This window comes from Ursus arctos, unplaced genomic scaffold, assembly GCF_023065955.2.
Source record: "Ursus arctos isolate Adak ecotype North America unplaced genomic scaffold, UrsArc2.0 scaffold_5, whole genome shotgun sequence".
In the NCBI taxonomy this organism is placed as follows: domain Eukaryota; kingdom Metazoa; phylum Chordata; class Mammalia; order Carnivora; family Ursidae; genus Ursus; species Ursus arctos.
Window position 1 is genome coordinate 13,772,749 of NW_026623067.1, and position 25,928 is coordinate 13,798,676.

At 44.3% G+C, this 25,928-nt stretch overlaps 1 protein-coding gene across 6 annotated transcripts; it reads left to right on the forward strand.

Moving 5' to 3' along the window:
* Positions 1-15,660: 15,660 nt before the first annotated feature.
* Positions 15,661-24,838, forward strand: HNRNPH1 (heterogeneous nuclear ribonucleoprotein H1). Of its 6 annotated transcripts, XM_048220798.2 has the most exons (14): positions 15,661-15,765; positions 16,248-16,376; positions 17,637-17,792; positions 18,004-18,147; positions 19,677-19,815; positions 20,763-20,941; positions 21,022-21,093; positions 21,150-21,283; positions 21,435-21,570; positions 21,976-22,035; positions 22,128-22,217; positions 22,885-22,977; positions 23,438-23,487; positions 23,566-24,838. In XM_048220798.2, exons 2-13 carry the CDS (start codon positions 16,280-16,282, stop codon positions 23,485-23,487), a joined length of 1,350 nt encoding a protein of 449 aa, XP_048076755.1. In that variant the 5' UTR covers positions 15,661-15,765; positions 16,248-16,279; the 3' UTR covers positions 23,566-24,838. The 6 variants fall into 6 exon arrangements, with proteins under 6 accessions (XP_048076755.1, XP_026363508.1, XP_048076756.1 ...); XM_026507723.4 differs by lacking the exon at positions 23,438-23,487 and having other exon boundaries at positions 24,088-24,838; XM_026507724.4 differs by lacking the exon at positions 23,438-23,487 and having other exon boundaries at positions 15,745-15,873; positions 24,088-24,838.
* Positions 24,839-25,928: the final 1,090 nt, after the last annotated feature.

Genomic DNA, 25,928 nt, shown 5'->3' on the forward strand with positions numbered 1-25,928 from the left:
AGCAGGGGTTAAGGGGAGAGGGTGGGCGGAAGTGGGGTAATATGCACACACTTCATAGGACTCGAATGGAAAAAAAGTAACTTGTGTTTTTGACTCCCTGCTCTGAGCCCCATTTCTGTTTTTCTAAAGATTTGATTTATTTATTTGACAGAAAGCGAGCAGCAGAGGAAGAGGGAGAAGCAGACTCCCTGCTGAGCAGGGAGCCAGATGCAGGACTCGATCCCAGGACCTGAGCCCAAGGCAGACGATTCACCAGCTGAGCCCCCCGGGTGCCCCTGAGCCCTGTTTGTACTGATGGCGAACTTGCTCTGTAATGACGACGATCTCTCTGGATTTATCTTAGTCTCTTCTGTGTCTTCCATCTTTCAAATTTCCTTCCTCTCCCCCTGCCTCATCCTGCGTCATCCCTGTTCCTGCTTCTCTGCCAGCAGAAGCCTGAGTGTTTGGGTCCCACCCTTGCAGAGGGAGCCCCTTGCCCAGGTTCAAGGATCAATCCCGACTTGTCTAAGCCAATCCCAGCAGAGCCATCTCCCTGCCTGGCCGGGGCTGTGCATGGGACACAAATTCTGACCTAGAGTTAGAGGGGCGGATATCTACCGGCCTTGTGACATGCTGGAACAAAGAAACACAGGCAAAGAAATGGAATTTGTTATCCAAACCTTCCCTGAAAGAAAAATCCAGGCCTGGACAGTGTCTCATAGGAACCCAGAGAATAGAGGAGAAGGGGGAACACCGACCATTCAGTTCCGTTTCCGAGGCCAGCGTAACCCAGGACAGACAGAAACTGACAAAGAGATTCCAGAAGAAAGTTAGAGACTGCTAGGCCAGGTGTATATGGACTTAAACATCCTTGTCAAGTATTATCAGCAAATCAAACCGAACGTCCTATGAACAGATAACACATCGTGACAAAGCAGGATTCAATCCAGGAATGCAAGGTTGTTTTAATATTTGAAAATCTGCCAATGCGTGCTTTTCTGGCTCTGCTTCCCTGCGGATTGAATCCTTACATGTGTTTCACAGTGCAGTACTTTTTGGACGTTAGGAAATTATATGACACCCCCAGCAGGCTCTGAGGCAGCCCTTCGTAATCAAATGCATTAGTTAATGCTTCTGCAACAGAGGATAAAAATATTCTCACCCGGGAAGATGAGTCAAGACTGCAGATAGCCTCGGGACGCCCGGTTGGCCCGGATGGTTTAGTGTCTGCCTTCTGCTCGGGTAATGATCTCAGAGTGCTAGGATCGAGCCCCGCATCGGGCTCCCTGCTCGGCAGGGAGTCTGCTTCTCCCTCTCCCCCTGCTTGTGCTCTCCTGCTCTCTCTGCCAAATAAATAAATAAAAATCTTTTTTTTAAAAAAAGATCGCAGATAGCCTCATATTAGCTCAGGTTAAAGTCCTGCTGCCGAATGAATTGGCGTTAGACTTAACAAAGCCGAAACATCTTTCTGGTTTTCAAGACTTTGTAAAGTTGGGGTTGAAGATCAGAGATTTTGGATATGAACTGCTCTTTAATTTTAGCCAACCCTTCTGCTGCTCTAATTTGCATTTCTCTGACTACTTGCATTTATGTGTCTTGTTTTCTTACTGGTCTGTTAAAAACTTGTGTGTTAGGGTTTTTGACTCTTTCTTTCACAGTTTTTTTTTTTGTTTTTTGTTTTTTAAGGAGCCTAATGTGGGGCTTGAACTCACCACCCTGAGATCAAGACCTGTGCTAATGGGGCGCCTGGGTGGCTCAGCCATTAAGCATCTGCCTTCAGCTCAGGTCATGATCTCAGGGTCCGGGATTGAGCCCCGCACCAGTTCTCTGCTCACGGGGAGCCTGCTTCTCCCTCTCCCTCTGCCTGCCATCCACCCCCCCCGCCCCCCGCCGCCGCTTGTGCTCTCTGGCTCTCTCTCTGTCAAATAAATAAATAAAATCTTAAAAAAAAAAAAAAAAGACCTGTGCTGAGATCAGGAGTCGATCCCGGGCACCCCACATTTGTTTTTATGATTCAACAATTCTATACCTTAGTTAGAGCTCATCATGATAGGTATATCTTAATCTTTATCTAATTTCTTTATCTAATGCCCTCTGGTAACCACCATTTTGTTTTCTGTATTTAAGAATCTTTCTTTTTGGGGCGCCTGGGTGGCTCAGTCGTTAAGCGTCTGCCTTCAGCGCAGGTCATGATCTCAGGGTCTTAAGACCGAGCCTCACATCGAGCCCTGCATGGAACCCTACTTGAGCCCCACATTGGGCTCCCTCGGGGCTTAGCGGGGAGCCTGCTTCTCCCTCTCCTCCTGGTCATGTGCTCTCTCTCTCTCTCAGATAAATAAATAAAATCTTTAAAAAAAAAAGAATCTTTTTTGTTCGTCTCCTTTTTTCTTTGTTTCTTCATTTGTTTCTTAAATTCCATGTATGAGTGAAATCATATGGTGTTTGTCTTCCTCCGTCTGGTTTATTTCACTTCGCATTATGCCCTTTAGGTCCATCCACGTTGTCACAAGTGGCTAGGTTTCATCGCTTCGTTTAGCTGAGTAATATTCCATTATATAGATATATATGTATATATCAGATAGGTAGATCGATCTATCTATCATCTATCATCTATCTATCATCTAATCTATCATCTATCTAATCTATCATCTATCTATCATCTATCTTATCTATCTATCCATCGATCACTCTTCTCTATCCATTTATCTATTGACGGACGGTTGGGTTGCTTCCGTATCTTGGCTATTGCCAAGTAAACCTACAACAAGCATAAAGGTGCACATATCTTACTGAATTAGTGTTTTGTTTTCTTTAGAATAATACCAAGTAGTGGACTTACTGGGTCATATGGCACTTCTATTTTTAACCTTTTCTGGAACCTCCATACTGTTTTCCAGAGTGGCTGCACCAGTTTGCATTCCCACCAACAGTGCACGAGGGTTCCTTTTTCTCCACATCCTCACCAACACTTATTTCTTGTCTTTTTACTCTGATGGGGGTGTGGTGATAGCTCCCTGTGGTTTTGACTTGCATTTCCCTGTTGATGAATGATGTTGAGTTCTTTTCATGTGTCTGTTGGCCATTTATATGTCCTCTTTGTCGAAAAATATGAATTCAGGTCCTCGGTCCATTTTTAAATTGGATTATTATTATTACTGGTGTTGGGTTGTATGAGTTCTTTATAAATTTTGGATATTAACCCTTTATTGGATATATCATTTGCAAATATCTTCTTCCATTCTGTAGATTGCCTTGTCATTTTGTTGATGGTTTCTCTCACTGTGCAGAAGGTTTTTTTTAAAGATCTTTATTTATTGGGGCGCCTGGGTGGCTCAGTCGTTAAGTGTCTGCCTTTGGCTCAGGTCATGATCCCATCGAGCCCCGTGTCAGGCTCCCTGCTCCGCCGGGAGCCTGCTTCTTCCTCTCCCACTCCTCCTGCTTGTATTCCCTCTCTCGCTGGCTGTCTCTCTCTCTGTTAAATAAATACAATCTTTAAAAAAAAAAGATCTTTATTTATTTAAGATTGTATTTATTTATTTATTTAAAAAAAAAACTAAATGCTACACCCCAAAATAAAAATACACCCGACATGGGGCTTGTTCTCACAACCTGCAGGTGAAGAGTGGCAGGTACCACCAATGAGCCAGGCAGGCACCCCTGCAAAAGCTTTTTATTTGGGTGTAGTTCCAATAATTTCATTTTGCTTTTGTTTCCCGTGCCTGAGGAGACATATCTAGAAAAATGTTTCTCTGGCCGATGTCAAAGAAATTATCCCCTATGTTTTCTTGTAGGAATTTTATGGTTTCAGGTCTCAATTGCATATTAGGGCTGTTGACTCTTTGTCTTTCACATATTTTATAAATATTTTTTCGGCTTATCGTTTGCTTTATATATTTTCTTATATCCTTTTCTCAGAATGTTTATTTTTTTATTTTTTATTTTTTTAAAGATTATATTTATTTATTTGACAGAGAGAGCCAGCGAGAGAGGGAACACAAGCAGGGGGAGTGGGAGAGGAAGAAGCAGGCTCCCAGCGGAGGAGCCTGATGTGAGGCTCGATCCCAGAACGCCGGGATCACGCCCTGAGCCAAAGGCAGACACTTAACGACTGCGCTACCCAGGCGCCCCTATTTTTTTATTTTTTTAAAGATTTTATTTATTTATTTGACAGAGAGAGAGAGAGCCAGCGAGAGAGGGAACACAAGCAGGGGGAGTGGGAGAGGAAGAAGCAGGCTCCCAGTGAAGGAGGGAGCCCGATGCGGGGCTTGATCCCAGAACCCTGGGATCCGGCCCTGGGCCGAAGGCAGATGCTTAACGACTGAGCCACCCAGGCGCCCCACTTTTCTCGGAATGTTTAAAATTTGTGTGCAGTCAAATATATCTTTTCCTTTTGGCTTTCCGGTTTCCAGACTTACTTAGCAGGCTTTTTTCCACTCCAAAGTTGGGTAAGTATTATTCTTTTTTTCTTCTAATACGTTCTTTTTTATTTAAATATTTATTATGAAATCTTTAGTGCATCAGAAAAGTATTTTGGTGTTTTGCGTTATTTTAAAGATTTTTATTTATGTATTTATTTTAGAGAGAGCACGAGCAGGGGGAGGAGGGGAGGGGGAGAGAGAATCTTAAGCAGACTCTGTGCTTGGCAGGGCTCGACTTGGAGCTTGGTCTAACGACGCCGGATGCTTAACTGACTGAGCCACCCAGGCGCCCTGGGTATTTTGTGTTATTTTAGAACATGATTTCTCAACCACAGGCCTATTGATACTGGGGGCCAGATAATTCTTCGTTGTGGGGGCTATCTTGTGCATTGTAAGATGTCTAGTAGCATTATCTCTGCCTCTACACACTAGAGGCCAATAACACCAACCCCAGTTATGACAAGCAAAATGTCACCAGATATTGCCAAATGTCCAGCTGGAGCAGAATCCCCCTAGTTGAGAACCACTGGTTTGGAGTCCAGCTTTTGGGTTTTTTGTCCTCATAAACATGGCTCATAATGTCAGTACCACCCATCAAATTAATCATCGGGGCACCTGGGTAGCATAGTAGGTTAAGCATCTGAGTCTCGGTTTCAGCTCAGGTCATGATCTTGGGGTCGTGAGATCAAGTCCTGCATCCGACTCCAAGCTCAGTGGGGAGTCTGCTTGAGTTTCTCTCTCCCTCTCCCCCTGCCCCTCCCACTTGTGCTCTCTCTCTAAAATAAATCTTCAAAAGGAACGAATGACCCTTTTTTTTTCACTCCACAGATATGCCGTCTTAGCCATATATTAACTTCCCATATATCTCTGTGAGCTATTTCTGAATTCTTCTTGTCTATCTTGTGGTCTGTTCCACTCTACCACCATTCTTCTGTCCCGAAAATTCTGGGATCTACTCAGGCATTTGTTCTTCCAATTAAACTTTAAATTGAACTTTATTTATTTATTTTTTAAAGATTTTTATTTATTTATTTGAGATAGAGACAAGATAGAGACAGCCAGCGAGAGGGAACACAAGCAGGGGGAGTGGGAGAGGAAGAAGCAGGCTCCTAGCGGGGGAGCCTGATGTGGGGCTCGATCACAGAACGCCGGGATCACGCCCTGAGCCGAAGGCAGAGGCTTAAGGACTGCGCCACCCAGGCGCCCCCTTAAATTGAACTTTAAAATCATTTAAACCAGCTTTAGCGGTGCCTGGCTGGCTTGATTGGTACAGCATGCAACTCTTGGTCTCAGGGTTGTGAGTTTGAGCCCCACACTGGGTGCAGAGATGACTTTAAAAAAAAAATCATTTAAGCCAGTTCTAATAACATTGTCTGGCTAGACCTTCCAACACAATCCTGAAGAGGAGTGGTTACCCCTGTCTTGATCCAGATTTCAGTAGAAACAACCTGGATAAATCCATTTAGCTTGCTTTATGATTTTGGGTTCTGGTAAATAGTCTTTACCATACTTAGGTATAGTCTTCTATTCCTTTTTAGCTTAACACTTTATTAAGAATAGATTAAGGACTCTATCAAGTGCCTTTCTTCCTTCCTTCCTTCCTTCCTTCCTTCCTTCCTTCCTTCCTTCCTTCCTTTCTATCAAGTGCCTTTCTGCGTATCCATGGATATATGCACAAGATTTTTTCTCCTTGATTTACAAGAAAATGAATTACCCTTTTTATTTCCTGGATTACCACCTGGTATTGTTTTCCTGTTACTGCTATAACCACAAGCAGTAAAATTACCACAAACGTTGTGGCTCAAACCAACGCACATTTATTATCTTGTGTTCAAAGGAGAGTGGGTGGGTGTTGCGTGTGCCCTCCCTTACTCCCCTCTGTGCCCCGCTCTGCTTTCCACCCCTTCTGCTCGACCTAACCTGCTCTTGCTAAAGACGCCAGTGACTTCCGTGTCGCCAGATTCCAGGGTCTCTGCTCTACCTTCTGAGTCCTCTCACTAGAATTTGATGCTGTGGGCCACACTCTCCCACCTAAAACCCCGTGCTTCCCAGGCTTTGCCCCTCTCTCTGGCCTCTCATTTTCAGCCTCCTTTACGATCTTCCTCCCTTCTTGCCTTCCCTCCTTTTTCTCTCTTCTTTTCCTTTCATTGACGCAACCTTCCAATCTTTAGCTTGTGCGATGCCCGATGTTGGAATGGAATACCATTCTCAAGGGTAAGCCCCTTTATTCATCCCTAAGGTTTTAAATATCCTCTATGTCCGGTGACGTCCAGATTTTTATTTTTTTTTAAAGGTTAATATCTTTTTTTTTTTTTAGATTTTTTAATTTATTTATTCGACAGAGATAGAGACAGCCAGCGAGAGAGGGAACACAAGCAGGGGGAGTGGGAGAGGAAGAAGCGGGCTCACAGCGGAGGAGCCTGATGTGGGGCTCGATCCCAGGACCCCGGGATCACGCCCTGAGCCGAAGGCAGACGCTTAACCGCTGTGCCACCCAGGTGCCCCTGAATATCCTCTATGTCCAGTGATATCCAGATTTTTATATCCCGCCTAGACTACTCTTGTTGGCTTTAAACTTATAAAACTCCAGCTCTCATATGACTTCTCCACTTGGATATCTTGGAGGCATCTCAAATTGAACATGTCCCAAATGGAGATACTGACAAGTCCCCTCCTTTCTGCCTGCCTCCAGCCCTCCCCACCTCAGCGAATGGCGCCTTCATCCACTCCCAGGCATTGGCCTTCACCTGTCCTTCTCCCTCTTCTCCTTCATCCTTCTCTCATCCAACACTTACTTGTTGATGCCTATTAATGTGCCAGGCACTCTGTCCCAGTGCTAGTGATGGAACCAACATTTTAGTGTGGGGAACAGTCCAAAAACGTCATCACATAAATAAGCAAGATGATCACAGGGTGTAGAAAAGGTATGAATGATTCAAAGAGAGGAATTTGATGGAGAGGGACCCAAAGAAGGAGCTGGTGATGCCAGCAGCTAGGGGAGAGTACTCTGGGCAGAGGAATCCCCATTTGCAAAGGCCTGAGATGGAAAAGAGCAGAAAAGAGGTCAGTGCGGCTGGAGCTTAGGGAAGTGGGTGAAGAGGTCAGGAAAAGATGAGAGGTACGCCGAGTCCCATCATAGTAAAAAAATGACTTAACTTGAAGTGCAGTGACAGCCCCCAAAGGATTCAAAGCAGGAGAGTTTTGTGATCTGATTTGCAGTTTTGAAAGATCACTCTGGACTGATAATGGGTAAGGGGTTTCTTTTTGTGGGTGAGGACAATGTTCTAAATATAGAATGTGGTGATGGGGGCAGAACTCTGTGACTATACTAAAAAACTGTATATGAATTATATCTCAGTAAAGCCGTTAGCAGGGGGAAAAATCACTCTGTGTTGAGAGTGACTGGGCAAAGGACAAGAGGATAGCCCAGGAGATCAACTGCACTCATCAGATGACAGAGGGATGACGGAGACTGGGCCAGAGGGTGCCTGCCTGTGGGTTCAAGGCAGGATGTGGTGAATGTCGGTCGGGTGGGGTGGGGGAGGAAGGAGGATTCCTTTATCAAGGTATTGGCAGCCCAGCAGCAAGACAAATCTTTGAGGACATAAATTGGATCACGCCACTGAGCAGCATGAGCCTTGAACCACGTCTGGCCTCAGGCCTCCCAGCCTCAAAGCTGGGCTGCCTCTGCCCAGTCACTCTGCCCTTCAGCAGGCCCTATCACCTGTCAAATCCCAATTTAAGTGCCACTTTCTCAGCAGCTTTCCCCAACCCCAAATTACATTCAGGGCTCTTGCTGTCCTGCACAGCACGTGGCAGAATCTATGGTCATGGACCGAATTCAGACTTACTGGGTTTTTTGTTCACCTCCCCCACTCAACCACAAGCTCCTCCAGGGCAGGGATCTTTTGCCCTGTGATTATGCCTCCAGTGCTCAGCCTGGAGCTTGGTGTATGGAATGCACTGGAACATTTTTTTGGGTGAATGAGTGTATGAAATGAATGCATATGTGAGAAGCTAGTGAGCAATGGGTCAAAGAACCTTCTGAAAAGAGAATGAAATTACAAAGACTCAAAACGGTAAGGGACTGGGGGCGCCTGGCTGGCTCAGTTGGTTAAGCATCTGCCTTTAGTTCAGGTCATAATCCCAGTGTCCTGGGATCGCGCCCCGTGTCGGGCTCCCTGCTCAGCGGGGAGTCTGCTTCTCCTTGTACCCCTCCCTCCTCCTCATGCTGTCTCTCTCTTCGCTCTCTCTTAAATAAATAAAATCTTCTTTAAAAAATGTAAGAAATGATCTACAGAATGAGAGAAAATATTTGCAAATCATATATCTGGTAAGGGATTAGTATCCACAATGTATAAAGAACCCCTGAAACTTACTGACAACACGACAACAAACAACCAAATTAAAAATAGGCAAGGAACTTAGACATTTCTCCAAAGGAGACAGACCCATGGCCAATAAGCACATGAAAAGGTGCTCAATACCACTATTCGTTAGGGAAATGCAAATGGAAACCACCGTGAGATACCACCACACGCTCCCTAAGACAGCTGCTGCAAAAACACAAAATCAAACACAAAATCCAGAAAATAACTGGTGTGGTTGAGGATGTGGGGAGACTGGGAGCCTTGTGCGTTGCTGGTGGGAACGTGAAGTGGCTCAGCCTCTATGGAAAAGAGTGGTTCTTCGAAAAGGTAAACATAGAATTACACATGATCCAGCAATTCCACTCCTAGGTAGGTACCTAGAAGAATGGGAAGCTGAGAATGTAACTTTGTACCCCAAAGTTCAAAGCAGCATTATTCACAATAGCTAAGATCTGGAACCACTCATGGTTCACTCATGGATGTCCATGCGTAGATGTCCATTCATGGATGAATGAATTAACACGATGTAGTCTATGCATATAATAATATTATTCAGTTTGAAAAAGAAGGGAAACTCTGACATATGCTACTATGTGGATTGACCTTGAAAACATTGCTTTGGGTGAAATGAACCGTACACAAAAGACAAATACCCTACCATTCCATTTATATCATCAGGTACCTAGAATAGGCAAATTCCTAGAGCCGGTGGAATGGAGGTCACCAGGGACTCGGGAGGGAGAACGGGGGGTTAGTGCTTAAAGGGTAGCCTTTCAGCTTGAGAAGATGAAAACATTCTGGGATGAATGGTGGCGCTAGTTGCACAACGCTGTGAATGTGTTTAATCCCACTGAATTGTACACTTAAAAATGGTTAACATGGGCACTTTTTTGTTATGTATATTTTACCACATTAAAATTTTTAAAGATTATTTATTTCATTTTTAGGGGGGGCCAGGGAGTAGAGGGAGAGGGAAAAGCAGGCTCCTTGGGGAGACTTTACAGGGCTGGATCTCACAGCCTGAGATCAGGACCTGAGCCAGAACCAAGAGTTGGAAGCTCAACCCACTGAGCCATCCAGGCGCCCCCACAATACATTTTTAAATGGAAGCAACGCCATTAGCCATCAGTGCATTTTGAACACCTGGCTTTAAGGATTCAACCACCATGAGTGGCTGCGTTAAAGCCTTGGGGGACCACAGTCCAGACCTAGAATGTTTACAACTAACGGGAGTCGCATTTGGCCTTAAAGGAGATGCGCCGAGCGAACAGAAGGGGGCGTGTTAGGATCCCCTTTCCCGGTGGCCGTCTGCCGGGCACCTCTCTCCTCCCGGAGAGCCAGGCCCCTCCCCCGGGACGCTCCGCCTCCGCCTTTGTTTCTGCTGCCCCAAACACCCGAATTCAGAGCCGTTGGGGTGGGAGGAGCGCTCTCGTTGGACGCAGCCGCGACCCCGCAGCTGGAAGGGCAGAGCCTCGCCGCGTGGGGCGGGGGCGCACTTGGGAGCCTGGTCCCGGGCTCTAAGCGGCGGGCTCCCGTGGCTTTCAGTCCCCAGCTCCAAAATGGGGTCCCCGCCCCCGAGCGCGTTCGGGAGGCTCCCGGTGCGGAGGTGCTGGGAGGATGGGGAGAAACTCGCGTCCTCGCGTTCTGTCTTAGCACGCAGAGGGTCGTGAAGTTTTCTGTCTACAAAATAACAAGTGTTGGGCATCAAGACGACGGACGATACTGAGAAACAAAACAAAACAAGACAATTCACCCATGCTCGCACCATCTGAAGTCCCTGCGAGCATTTCGGGTTTTACCCTGTGTGTGTGGATGGACGCTCACATACACATTCTGTCCATGTGTGTCGTTATACGTATTTCAGAAAACTGAGCCATGCTATTGTTTCATGAATTTTCACTCAACGAATATTGTAAACAGCTTTTCAAAAATATACCCTTAAATCACCATTTTTATTATTTAAAAAATATTTTAAAGAATTATTTTGAGTGAGAGAGAGCTTGCGAGCAGGGGGGAGATGCAGACGCAGAGGGAGAGAATCTAAGTGGGCTTCCCGCTGAGCACCCAGCCCGATGGGGGGGCCTAGATCCCACAACCATGAGATCATGACCTGAGATCATGACCTGAGCAGAAAGCCACCGTCGGAGGCTTAACCTTGAGCCACTTTTTAAAATAACTATAGAGTATTCCATTACATAGATCAGTTTTTCTCAAAATGTTTTTTTCATGATTGCCACCCGAAGGAGACTCTTTGGACAGTTTTTCCCCTAATGCTTCCCCACACGAAACGTTAATAGCATTGATATCTTTTTAGGTGGCCCTAAACCATTGTAATAGTGAAAATTGTATTCGCGTCCCCCCACACTCGGGAAACAGGTTATATCACCCCAGGTGAGAATGCACGGTAAAGCTGTACCACTTTATTCAATACAATAGACATTGAAATTGTTTAGTAAAATTTCCTTATTTCATGCTGCAGTGAACATTCTTGTCATTTTTAAAAAATAAGCTTTTAAATACCTTGGTGGCTCAGTCGGTTAAGCATCTGCCTTGTTTCAGGTCATGATCCAAGGGTCCTGGGATTGAGTGCTGCATTGGGCTCCTTGCTCAGTGGGGAGTCTGCTTCTCCCTCTGCCTCTGCCCTACCCCCTGATTGGTGCTCTCCCCCCTGTGCTTCCGCCCTCCCCCCTGTGCAATCGTGCTCTGACAGATAAAGAAAATCTTAAAAAAAATAAATTAATAAAGCAAGCTCTATGCCCAACGTCAGGCTCAAACTCACCTCCCCAAGATCAAGGGTCCCATGCTCTACTGGCTGAACCTGCCACATTCCCCTCAAAAGGGACGTATATTTTTAAGACTTTGAATATATAATATATTGCTGATAGCCCTCTATGTAATGTAATTGATGTAATGTAAATTAAGAGACTGTACCAATTTACATTCCAAACACAATGCAATGCCTGTGTAAGTCGCCTCCGTGCATTCTTTCCAGCTCTTTATTACTCTTTTTAACAGTCATTACTTTGAAAAATCAGTGGCAAAAGGTGTTGCACTGTTATTTTATTTAATTTGTACTTTTGTGGTCACAGTGTTTTAATGTAACATTAACATAGTTTTACATGGTCTATATACTACTTGTCAATGTTGTTTTCTGCTCTTTACCCACGTACAATTATATCACAAACATTTCTTCACAATATCAAAAACATCTGTAAAAACGTAATTTTATTTTATTATTTTTTTAAAAGATTTTATTTATTTGACAGAGAGAGCGAGCCCACAAGCAGGGGGAGGAGAGGGAGAAGCAGGCTCCCCGCTGAGCAGGGAGCCCAACGTGGGGCTCAATCCCAGGACCGGGGGATCATGACCTGAGCTGAAGGCAGACGCTTAACCGGCTGAGCCACCCAGGTAGCCATAAAAACATAATTTTAATGGCTCATCATGTGTCATCACAAAAATTAAAAAGTGGAATATATCAGTTTCCATCAAAACTAAGATGTCATTGATTTTAAGACACACCATTATTTTAGTATCACTGAGAAAATAAATGCTGCTAATTAAACTATAACATGCCACTGTTTTTTTAAAGACACATCCCTATTTTAGTGAGGTTAAACTGTGAAGAAATGTTATTTTAGAACTGATGAAAGAGATAGATGATGAATAAATACATCCTTTCTCTCTGCATGGGAAATGGCTTTCTAAATTTAAAGATAAAAGAAAGTACTTGGGGGTCAAAGCGGAGAGGAGGTCAGTGCTTTCATCGTGAACTTTTACGCAGTTTGTATGTTTGTTCCTTGTTAAGGTCAATAAAGATTACATAATTGTCGGGGCGCCTGGGTGGCTTGGTGGCTTCAGCGTCCAACTCTCGATTTTGGCTCAGATCACGATCTCAGGGTCGTGGGATCGATCCCTACGTTGGGCTCCTGGCTAAGCACAGAGTCTGCTTGGGATTCTCTCTCTCCCTCTTTCTGTGCCCCCCCCTCTAAATGAATAATAAAATCTTTGAAAAAAAGATGACATAACTGTCATATTAAAATTAGATGAAAGAAAGTAAAATAAAAAAGGTAAAAGATAGTATCCATGGTTTTGACTTCATCAAAATTAAAAACATCCTTGTTTCTATTTTATTTATTTATTTATTTATTTATTTATTTATTTATTTATTTTTTATTTATTTGACAGAGAGAGCGCAAGTTGGGGGCTCAGCAGGCAGAGGAAGAGGGAGAAGCAGACTCCCTGCTAAGCAGGGAGCCCCATGCGGGGCTCGATCCCAAGACCATGACCCAAGCTGAAGGCAGCCGATCCCAGGACCATGACCCAAGCTGAAGGCAGCCGCTCAACGGCCTGAGCCACCCGGGCGCCCCCTTTCTTTCTAAATTTAAATATTAAAACAGGGGCCCCTGAGTGGTGCAGTTGGTTGATTGACAGACTCTTGGTTTCAGCTCAGGTCGCGATCTCAGGATCATGAGTTTGAGCCTCACGTTGGCTCCGCTCAGCACAGAGTCTGCCTGAGATTCCCTCTCCCACTCTCTCTGCCCCTCTTGATCGTGCCCTATCTCTAGAACAAATCAGTCTTAAAAAAATAAATATTAAAACAAGAAGAAGGTAAGCAAACAGAAAGATATTTGGGACAGCTGTGGCCAGGGGTTAATAGCCTTAATAAAGTCCAAAAGATCACTAGAGAAAGACGTCAAACTGTTGATCTATGTAACAGGGAGTTGGCTATAAATGTATAAAATTTATTCTACCTCGCTAGTAATCAGACAGACGCAAATGGTTTCTCTCAGTATTACATTAGCAAAGATGAGTGGAAAGGAAATTTTCAGTGCCAGCAAAACAAGGGAGATGGAACCCTCACACACCACAGAGAGGCTTGTGAAGTGCTATAATCTTTATTAGTGGCCTTCGAAAGACTCAGATTCTTTTGTCGAATAATTTTACTTCTAGAAACTTATCCTCAGGAGATGATCTAGTCTTTCTATGACGATCAAACAATTACATTTATTTTTTTAAGGATTTTATTTTTGAGTAATTTCTACACTCAATGTGGTGGCTCAAACCCACAGCCCCAAGATCAAGACTCCCCTGCTCCACCAACCGAGCCAGCCAGGTGCCCCCCATTCTCATTATGGAAGAAAACCTCAGTAAACTATAGAAAAGAATTAGGAAAAATAAACATTGTAGCAGTGTGGCCATATTGTTAAAAGGTAAAAACATGATTTTTTAATGCAATACCAAGGGGATCAGGGTTTTCCCCTCATCTGATCATAAACCAGTGTTCCTTGGTCATTTAATAAGACCAGAACTCTCAAATGCTGTAGCCTATTAAGAAGACACCTCCGGATGTTAATTATACCTTAATTAAAACAAAAATTAGAAGAAGAAACCTCTGGGAGGTGTCTTTGTGATATCCCGAAGACGGCATTCGAGAGCAAAAAGCATGTTCTCCTTACTTTTGAATCACCCAGAGATAGACCTACTGTCTGGAAGATTTGGGAGTCCACATCTCCGTGACTCCAGCTAAAATGCCATTTCCTCTAGCTCTGTCTTCATCTGAGGGCAGGCAGCATTATTAACCGTGCCTGTTTCTTCTGTGTCCTTCTCCCTCCCAGCCGCTGAATTTTCCTTTACAAACAGCTTCTAGTGCTCCCTGTTGAAGACCTGCTACCGTCTTCCCCTTGCACTTCGAGTTAACACCCTTGCCAAGACCTAAATGGCCAGTCAAGAGCATTTCAAGATCGGGCCCTTCCCCACCTCTGGGATCCTATCTTGGATCACCGTCCCTATTTATTCCATCGATGTCTTTCTTTAGTTTTCTCAAACGTGTCGGAACTGTTTTCAGACTCCAGACTATGGCACTTCGGCAGGGACACGCTGCGCCCGCGTCTTTCCATGGCGGCATTCAGAGAGGCCTTCACTAACGGTCCCACACTACCTTATTGTTAATGTATTTACGGCCTGTGCCCATCAGGCCTGACCGGAGAGGACAGGCGGGTCGGTTTTCCGCAGTGCTGGTGGGAATCACGAACCTCACTCGTCTTGTGCCATACGCACACACGGGGGACCCGGGGTCATTTTCCCAGTGTCTCCACCCGGGAAATGGACCTAACGGTACCCACTTCGCCTTGGCAGAATTGAGCGGGAACCTGCTCGGAAGAGCGGAGTCTGGCGCTCACGAGGCGCAGCGGGACGTGGCATCCGGCCACCCCTTCTCGTGCGAGCGCCCGGCGGCGTTCAGGGCCCGCCTACCCCGGGGCGCCGCGGCGGGGGTCGCGGGGTACGAGTTCGTTAGGGCAAAAGTGGGGTACAGGACTGAGGCACCGGCACGGGAACCCCGAGCGGGTCCGGACCCCAGGCCCGACGGTGGCAGGTAAGGGGAGTGGAGGCATACACACCTCGGAAATGCTCTTGGTGTTGCAGCCCCCAGGAGAGGCCCAGGTGGTCGTGGGCTGGCTCTAGGGAGAAAAGGGGTACAGGCGGCGCCAGGGCAGGGAGCAGCTGTCCCTTCAGGTGAGCCCGGAGCGCGGATAATGGGCTGGGGTAGGGGTAGGAACACAGCCACCTCACCACAACCCAGAGCTCGGGATCGCCTTACATACGGTCCCTAAGGGGAATTGATTGCCGCCATTCCCCTCCCCCATTCTGGCGGGTAAGGCGACAGAACTGTTTGAAGGAAGACGCATGCGCATGAAACTAAATAATAAACCGCGGAGGCTCCAAGTTCAATAATCGCGGGATGGCGCAGGCGCAAAAAAGCCCAGTGGGTTTCTGGACATGGGACGGGGTATGAGCCCAAAACGCATGCGTACAATAGTGCTCTGGCTAGACTGGGCCCGGCTCATGAAATTACGCATGCGTCTGAGCTCCGTGTGACGCAAGGGGGCGGTGCGGGCACCTAGCTGCGCGTGCGCAGAGCTTGTTCAAAGGGCCTTATTTAGGTTGCGCAGGCGCCCGCTGGCCATTTCTTCTCAGCCACGCCGAAGTCGTGTGTTCAGGTGAGTGTTTGTCGCTCTCTGTTTGGCGCCCAGTGGCCCCCGAGGATGCCGTTTTCGGGAGGATTGCTTGCCCCCAGACCTCTGTAGAGCCTGGGGGGCCCTGGCAAGGTGAGGGCTGCCGCTTGGAGTCAGGAATAGTTCGCCGAGTAGCGGCGGGGCCGCCGAGGCCTGCAGGCCGCGTCGACTCTATTGTGTGAGATGTCGGAGGAGGCGGAGCGGAAGCGGCCGCCGCCATTTCCTTGCCTCCACGCTGGCGCTAGGCCAGGGCCCCCTCGGCTTGGGGCAGCGGCACTTGGGGTGCAGAGTGGCTTCGGGGGCCCGGCCGCCGGCCGAAGGGGTGTTGAGTGTTGGAATCGCCGGGGTTCGGGCATCCACACGGGCTCGGCTCTTCCTCGGGCCCCGGGGGCCGGCGGGCGCCTCGAGGGCGGAGGGCAGTTTAATTTGACCATTTTACGGGTCTGACGCTCTTCCCCGCCTTGCAGTCTGTGTCGACGCCAGGACCCACTAGGAGACCATGATGTTGGGCACCGAAGGCGGAGAGGGATTCGTGGTGAAGGTCCGGGGCTTGCCCTGGTCTTGCTCGGCAGACGAAGTGCAGCGTTTTTTTTCTGGTGAGTTTGAAGTGGAGGCGGGAGTTCGCCGCCGGGACCGGCCGGCGGGCGGGCGGTCGGGCCGGGAGGCGGGCGAGCCGGGGCGGGGCGGGCCGGCCCGGGGCGCCCCCTGGCGGGGCGCGGGCGGCAGCCGTTCCCGCTGGGCTGCTCGCGCCTGGCCGGCCGCTGTTACGCAATGGAAATTGCGAAAGCCCCGCCCGCCCTCGGAGCTCTCTGGGGGTGAGTGCGGCCTCTCTGGCGGATTTTTTTGTCGGCTTTACTTACCTTTAAGCACGAATCTTTCTACGGCTGTCTTTTCTAAAGGATAAGTGGGATTTTTCTCTCCATCATGTGAAAACTTCCCAAACGATACGAACGTTTTGCAAATCCTTAAAGTATAACAACTTATTTCCAATTTCGGTATGTCCTTGAAGCGGGGCTTTCGACTTCAGAAAGTTAAATGTCACTTCTTAATTTCAGAAAATTTTGCTAATCCAGATTTGGTAATTATGAAGAGTTCTTGCTCATCTAGTTCTTGATCTGGCTCACTTTGCAGTTGAGGATACTGAAGCCCAGGGAAGTTCACTTGTCTATGTAGCTTTTTTCCAGTATGTAGGTTTCCTGAATAATTTCTACCAAAATGTCCTTGTTCTTATTGTTAGTGTGAGTTTAGACTGATACATTTGGAAGAAATTTACAGGTTTTGGAAGGACACTTGTAGGATTGACTTACTATCTGAATTTAGCGTTGGTAACGGAAAACGACCTGTAAAACGAGAACCAAGTACACTGGAAGCCACCTTGCAGTGAGCAAGACTGGGTTTGGCTTCAGCTGTGCAACTTGGAGCATTTTAGCTTGCTAACATTGATCCCCTTTTAGGTGAGTATTGGCCTTGCAGTTTGGATTCGCAGGAAAAATTGTATGTTGCTGCTAGTAAGGTAAAACCATCAAGTGCCCCAGACCAAAACTTGAAACCAGACTCCGAAGATGGCATACAATCAGAGTCCAGACTTTGTTTATGAGAGGTTACGAAGGATGTTCAATGGAGAGGACTTGGAGAAGTTTTCTTGATGTCAGGGAAGGTGTCCAGGGAGTAGAAATATTGGGGGAAGATACATGCTTAAGAAGTGGAAAGCGGCCCTGGGAATTGGTACTGTGGGTCATTCTAGGCTTTGCAGAAGCTCTACTTTGTAGCAGGGGCATGAACAGGCGTTTCATCTGTATCACCCAGAGGTGGTTTTTTAGTTTTAAATTCTGTATTAACGGTTGTTTTCTTTCCAGACTGCAAAATTCAAAATGGGGCTCAAGGTATTCGTTTCATCTACACCAGAGAAGGCAGACCGAGTGGCGAGGCTTTTGTTGAACTTGAATCAGAAGATGAAGTCAAATTGGCCCTGAAAAAAGACAGAGAAACTATGGGACACAGATATGTTGAAGGTTTGATTTATGTTGCCCTAGTAACAGTAAATAAAATATTAAACACATAGAGCTCTATCTTACCCCTTCTGAATTTTAGGTATTTGACCGCATGGAAATGGTCATCTAAGGGAGTTTATGGCAGCTCTTCCTAGATTATCTAAAGACCCAGGAAGTCTGAACTTTGTTCTCTAACTTTCCAAAATTGACTAATTCTAAGCACCTCTTTCAGTATTCAAGTCAAACAACGTTGAAATGGATTGGGTGTTGAAGCATACTGGTCCAAATAGTCCTGACACGGCCAATGATGGCTTTGTACGGCTTAGAGGACTCCCATTTGGATGTAGCAAGGAAGAAATTGTTCAGTTCTTCTCAGGTATGTAGTTGCGTTTGATGCTGAGCAGTGAGTTCTGGCTAGCTTCTGGCAACATGTGATTTAATAGACCTTAAAGTCCAGTAGCTTAGATACTTAAACAGGTGTGAGTATATACAGATGAATTAAATGTTTTCTTCTTCCTGGAGACCTTCAAATAATTTAAGCCCATCTTAAAGGTGGAAATCAAGTACTTCCAAAATGCTAACTTTGCCTATATTTAGTGTTGTAGTTCAGAGTAGATCTTTGAGGATTGTCCTCAACAGCTTAACTACTTTCCTCACAATGCTGTTCAGCAAAGTACTTCAAGTTAAAGGTAAGATCCCTTAACGTTAGATTAGTATCAGTTAGGTTGTTGTAATTTATGGCAAGTGCCTATGTCTTAAGACACATTTGGGTCATGGGCCCAGAAATGTCTTTTTAATGGTATAATTCTCTTTGTGAAAAAAAACTTTTATGGAAGCAACTGGTTGTTTTAGCCAGGGAATTACATAAACTTACTAAAAGTCTAATGTAGAAGTAGTTTGAATGTAGTTTCAGTCTCTGAATACAGAAAGTGTTTTGAAATTGTTCTGGGCCTAAAGTATTTGAATGTTTTTATGCTGAAGAGCTGATAAAATTGCATGTTTAGCAGAATGTTAGATCATATTTTAAATAACTATTTTAATATGATGTGATAAATGGAATTAAGAACAAGAAATCCTTTCATGGTTCAGGGTAGTATGTATTAAAATCTTGACTTAGTTATGTGTCAAATCCTAATATTTTGCCAGAATTTTTGAAATCAAGTCTGTTTTGATTGTTTTTGTCTAAATTGGTGAGAATTGAATGCTATCTGTCAACGTTAAATATGAACATAATTTCATATCTTCTAGGAAAGTGCTTTAAGCCCTTTTTGTAAGCTTGGGAATGTATCCACGGAAAGGATTTTTCATAGACGGAATTTCCAGAAGTGAATCATACTACTGTTAGAGCATAAGAGTGCATGATTGTGCTGTGTAGATCAGTTGTTTGTTGAAAAGTTTAGATTGTATGTTTGTCAATTATATGACTTAAGCAATGTTTCAATTTGTATATAAAATGTTTAAATGTGTAATTTTTTTTTAAAAGTTGAAGTTCCACTAACTTAAAACATTGAAATATAAAATGAGGTAAAAGGTGTTTAAGTTTAGTAACTGTTGTATTTAATGCTTGAAACTTTATTAAATTCTTGTGTAATTCTCAACATTTATTTGCATAGATTAGAGTGTTAATTGTTGAATTCTTAATGCATCCTGTGTTCAAGTGTTTTTTTTGTTTTGTTTTGTTTTTTTTTACATACTATGCCATGGGGTGTGTTAAGAATTGAGTTATACTTTGTAATAATGGAACTTCATATTATTACAATGCATATGTAAAGAGTACTTGTTGAAAGCAATACCATTCACCTAAAGTTAAAATTCTGGTTTATTTAAAGCTATAAGAAGAATCATTTCTGGGCTTGTGATGTTAATATTGCCCCCCTACTGGGGTTATTTGTCCTTGGGTTGAAGGGTTGGAAATCGTGCCAAATGGGATAACATTGCCGGTGGACTTCCAGGGGAGGAGTACGGGGGAGGCCTTCGTGCAGTTTGCTTCACAGGAAATAGCTGAAAAGGCTCTAAAGAAACACAAGGAAAGAATAGGGCACAGGTGGGGATGGATGGTTGGTTGGATTTGTCACTTTTCTTATGGTAAACAATTAAATCCATATTCTCTCTGCTTAGAAGGAAGAAATAATCTATTTTCTAGTCCCAGTTAATCGATGTTTTGCCACAATATCTAAATTTCCTATGTTAAAGTCCCATAATACACTGAGATGAAAGTTTAGGTTTTAAAATTGTCCCCCGTAAATTTGATCTCCCTGACAATATTGTAAGATTCCTAATTCTAATCAATAGAGTTGAGAGACTATGGCTTTAAAAAAATGTTAATGCAAACCTGGCTTTAGCTGTAATAACACCCACCTAGTAAATTAATATTACCATAAGAAAATGTGATACTTTCTGATCTTGTTTTTAAAGTTGAAATGCAACAAACTTTTTCTTGCTGTATAAATATTCTGCATATGTATTAATAAGCATAGCTTTCAAGAAATTGTCACAAAAGGTTTTATTCTCTTTGCTTGTGACTATTTTTCATTGAAGCATGCGCTTACCTATGCTGATTCCTACTAAAAGCATAGGCCTGGGGTATTATTGGCGAAAGGAAATGTGTAGTGTGGGCTAGACTGTTGGTGGAGGCTGGCTTTTTAGCCCACTTGCTATACATGTTGCCAATGGATTTAAGACCTGAAATGTTGAAAGTTGAGTGGAATTCTTTCCCTCCTAAGACATTTATTTATAGTACTCCTCTCTACCCCTAAGGTAGGGCTCTCTGCCTCAGAGGAGTGAGTTTTACTTTATAAATTTTACATTAAATCTTAAAATTGAGTGAATTTCTGGTCATTGCCTATGCAAATATAAGAAATCTGGCTTTAAATATTAGTCAGTTTCATGGCTATGACTACATTGTTTTCTTGTGTAACTAAATACCTGTACGAAATGGACTAATGTTTTCTCTCCCCTCCCCATCCCCTTCCCTTATGAACAATGCTTTAGGTATATCGAAATCTTTAAGAGCAGTCGAGCTGAAGTTAGAACTCACTATGATCCACCACGAAAGCTTATGGCCATGCAGCGGCCAGGTCCCTATGACAGACCTGGAGCTGGCAGAGGGTATAACAGCATTGGCAGGGGAGCTGGCTTTGAACGGATGAGGCGCGGTGCTTATGGAGGAGGTACGTGAGGATATGCAGGCGTCCCCAGCTCTGTCCCTCCTCAAGTTTTCGTTTGGTTGATTGTACTTACTGTCTTTCAGGTTACGGAGGCTATGATGATTATAATGGCTATAATGATGGCTATGGATTTGGGTCGGATAGATTTGGAAGAGGTAAGGTAAGAATTGAATTTCTCAACTGAAGGATACTTACACTCTTGTCCATCTAGACCTCAATTACTGTTTTTCAGGAATGTCTGATCACAGATATGGGGATGGTGGCTCTACTTTCCAGAGCACAACAGGACATTGTGTACACATGCGGGGATTACCTTACAGAGCTACTGAGAACGACATCTATAATGTAAGTGTAGGATCAGTTTACGAGCTGTCTGGTTCAGGGTAGCAGTAAAAACTTGGTTCTTGTTCTAATTAAGTAAAACTGTAGGTTATAAGTTGTGCTTTTTTGTGACGGTAGATCTTTGACTTCGTTCTCTGAAATACTTTGTATTTAGTTTTTTTCACCGCTCAACCCTGTGAGAGTACATATTGAAATCGGTCCTGATGGCAGAGTAACTGGTGAAGCAGACGTCGAGTTTGCAACTCATGAAGATGCAGTGGCCGCTATGTCAAAAGACAAAGCAAATATGCGTAAGTGTGGTTTTTAAGTATCTTGGGGTCTCTGTAACAGATGGTTGAGTCACCAGTGTTTGTGATAGAGAAATAGTAAGGACGTATGAGAAATTCGTTCCCCATTAATGGGTTGGTCTTTGGTGTGTGTTAAAAATTAGTATGATTGAAAGGGGTTTGTGATAACATGGACTTTGAAGTATAGTCTTAATTGACGAACTTTAGATAATTTAGATGAATGTTTAAATCGAAAGGCTGGGTTTTGAAACCAGCGTAATCAGCTGAGAAGCAGCTAGGGTTTTTTTTTTTTTTTTTTTTACCAAAAGTATTTGAAGTTCACAGATCTGCTTGTTTAAGAACTTAAAGTGCTTATCTTTTTTTCTTTCACCAACAAACACTTTCAAACTTTTTTTTTTCTCATTTCAGAACACAGATATGTAGAACTCTTCTTGAATTCTACAGCAGGAGCAAGCGGTGGTGCTTACGGTAGCCAAATGCTAGGAGGCATGGGTTTGTGTAAATATCACTTTAGTGTCTTTTTTTTAAGCTAACCTTGTATGCCTTTTCTCTCATTTCAGAACACAGATATGTAGAACTCTTCTTGAATTCTACAGCAGGAGCAAGCGGTGGTGCTTATGGTAGCCAAATGATGGGAGGCATGGGCTTGTGTAAATATCGTTAGTTTTTTTAAAAACCAAAACGTTTATATCTATATAAGTCGATTATATAAGTTAAGTTAATTTATATTTTAATGAGTTTAGCATAATTAAGTTAGGCAAAGGTTTCGATTTGAATTTTGTGTCTGGCTTATTTAAATCCTTGTGAGTTAAATAAGACTGTTTAGATAACTAGTTTTAAGTAGTTTTGGGGGAGGGGACTGCAGAAGCTAGTTGAATTGTCTTAAGTATGAAGTAGAAGTCTAAAATACTTAGTTAAAAGCACAAGGTCAGTGAAGTTTTGGGCATGGTTAGTTGGGCATAATTAGGTGTTTAGTGATAACCTGTGTATGACATTACTGTATCAAATTATGGGGGGGAACCCCACTAAATGCAGTTAAGCAGTATCCTAAGGTCTTCTCAGAAATGCCTCTACTTTACGGAATCATGGATTTAGTCCTGCTGATGTGCAGACTGTTGGCCTTTTGGTTTATAAATGTTCATCTAGTTCATATGATAGAAAGGTAGTTCGGTCATAGGCAATAGGCAGGAGGAGGCAGAGGGTTGTAGTGATATCAGATCCAGACTGGAAAATCATAGATGTAGAATTACAAGCCCGGTACCACCAGGTACCACATTACATACGGAACAAGGTCCTAATGTTCTCTTAACTTAACAGCAAACCAGTCCAGTTACGGCGGCCCAGCCAGTCAGCAGCTGAGTGGTGGTTATGGAGGCGGCTATGGCGGCCAGAGCAGCATGAGCGGATATGGTAAGCGTGTTTTTTTATATACTTGAAATAAGTTTTAGGCAGGTTTCTCTAGTTGGGGGAGTATGCAGGCTTCCTTTTTGGTGAAACTGGGTTAATGTTTGCTTTTGATCCAAATGTAACTTGTTCTTAATAGCTTAATTTTCAGAACCAATCATTGGGAGGGGGAAGTGTTCTATAAATTAAAAGTAGTCATTGCAACTTGGAATAATGTCGAGCCAGAAAACATCTGCCTCCATTTATTAAAAAATTAAACTGTTGATTTTTTTTTCTGTCTTTTGGTTAGTATTAAATCCATTTTAGATGGAGGGAGAATTTTAAATAGTAGAATGGTGGTTGGGTTTAGGACCGTATTTACTAGTCAGTTTTATCCTAGGATTGCTTTTATTTTTATTTTTTTTCAATTGGTCTAAAGAATGGTGATTTTGGTATTATAGTCTTACCCTACAAAATCCTTTTGCAGACCAAGTTTTACAGGAAAACTCCAGTGATTTTCAATCAAACATTGCATAGGTAAATATTTTCTCAAAAAATATAATTTAAATTCCCAATAGCAAATACTGATATGTTGTAATAACACTATTTCTATAGCAGTCAATGGCTCTGACTTAACTCCATGGAGGCTGCCATTTTGGGCACAGTGAGTTGCCTTTAGTCCCAACTTTTGTCGTCTCACTTCCTGCCCACCATGAATAGGAAAAGCGAGAGACTGCCCCTGTCCTCCCTATTCATATATGCCATTCGATGGACACATTGTGAATGTTTACGGTAAATTTTTTTTTTAAAATGCCTTGCTTAGCTTTAAAAACAACATGAAGTAATTTTGCAATTTTTGAAAAACACTAGTTTTCCTTTAAACTTAATTTTCTATGTTGATCCTGAAGCATCCAATTAAATGGTAGCACGAGAGTCTGGCAAGTTGGTACTGCAGAGAAAAGGGGTTAATTGAGACTTGTTTGGAGTCGGGAGTCCCCTTTCCCAAACATGCTTCTCGCCACTTGGACAGCAGCCATTTGTACTCGTATACTTTTTAAACTTTTTCTTGGAATGCTATATTTTATTCGACTGATGACCCGATGATCCTGCTGACTTGTCCCATCGGTCTCTCCGCAGGCGGCCAAGGAGCGGTGAACAGCAGCTACTACAGTAGCGGGAGCCGTGCGTCGGTGGGCGTGAACGGAATGGGAGGGATGTCTGGCATGGCCAGTATGAGTGGGGGATGGGGGATGTAACTGATCCTGATCCCTGACTCTCGGTCAGCATTTTTTTAAAGAAAAAAAAAAAGTTTAACAGTTTTGCAATACAAGCTTGTGATTGATGGTTGTTCTAAGTGGAAATCAGGATTGTTTTAAAGACTTCAGGTTCAGTATTTTTGAACATAAACATTCACGTAGGATGTAACAACTGAGTAAACTAGAACTGTTAAACAATTTTCAGCTTTTCTCTAGTTCTCTTGTAGGATGTACTTAAGCAGCAAGTGTATTTAGGTTAAAGCAGTTGAATTATGTTAATGTTGCTCTTCTACCACATGACATGGAACACTGTCGGGATGCATGTTGAAAGACATGCTTTTTTTGTAAAACTCAATATAGGGGCTGTGTCTACAATTAAAAGTGAACACATTTGGCATGTTTGTTAATTCTAGTTTCGTTTAATAACCTCTAAGGCACGTAAGTTGAAGCTTTTTTTTTTTTTAAGTTAATGGGGGACTTTGAGACGCAACACCATACGTTAGGATTTTGGTCTTGGTGTTTGTATGAAATTCTGAGGCCTTGATTGAAACCTTTCCTTGTATCGTGATTTCCTTTTAGGTGTATTGCGCTAAGTGAAACTTGTCAAATAAATCTTCCTTTTAAAAACTGCACTTTGTCTTGTCTGTGCTTCAGTGTCATGTGGACTGTTTCTTGGTGCTCTCTTCCTGCCTGGGGCGTAGGTGACAGTGGCCCACGTCTCTGGCTGTGGCAGAGGCTCGGCAGCCGAGGCTGTTGTGTAGAGGCCGGCAGACTCCTCTTCCCTCCAGTGCAACTGAAGGTAAACGTAGCTTCGGGGGGCCCTTGTGGAAGGGCTGCGTGTTTGGCCTGGCTGCACAGGACCTAACCTGAACTGCCTTTGACTTGCTAAGCGCTTGCACAAAACCCACGGAGAGGTGGAAGTACTCCCGCTGCATGTTCCGCATGTCCCTGGAGGCCTGTGGCAGACATGGCTGAGAAGGCAGGGCCGGGGGCGGGGGGTGAGGGCTGAGGGGGGCCCACTCCGAGCTGCCCTTCCCACTCTGGCGGCCCCTATGAAGTTTTGCTTCTATGGGGCAAGGGGGGGGGTGCGCTCTAGAAGGAGCTAGCTTCCAAATGGGAGTCTTTTGGTCTTATTTTTGATTCCTAGAGATCAGGTCCACTTAGCAGAATTGCTTATAGTTTTGGAGGTAGAATACCGAGTCTCATTTCTGAGCAAAAAGGAGTAGTTTAATTCAGTACTTGAAATCCATTTGTTTTGGTCGAACTCGGAACTGAGTAGCAGGCATTAAGCACTTCTTAAAGGTGTCATCCCCAGAGTCCCTTCAGTAGGTACTTAAGACTCAAGCTTACGCTCTATTGAGGATCTGAAGCCATTTTCACTCACTAACTGCCGAACGTGCTCTCCTTTGATCTTGGATGAGGTTTGCTTAGAATCCTGTTTCTAAGCATCTGTAGATGGCAGCATTGCACAGATGGGCACGAAAGGCTCTGCAGATCCTGTGTGCTGCCTGCCCTCCGTGAGGACTGGGTGCACCCCTGCTGGCTGGTGCCCTCCCACAGGGTGGAGGGGAGAGGTCTGCCGTCAGGCTGGGGTATGAAAGCATCCTCTGGCTGGTCTGGTTTAGAGAAATAGCTTTCAGGGGAGGCAGTTCTGAGCATTTGGTCTTCAGCTGTGTTAGAGACCTGGTTCTGCCCCTAGCATCTTGGAGTGGAACCGACTGT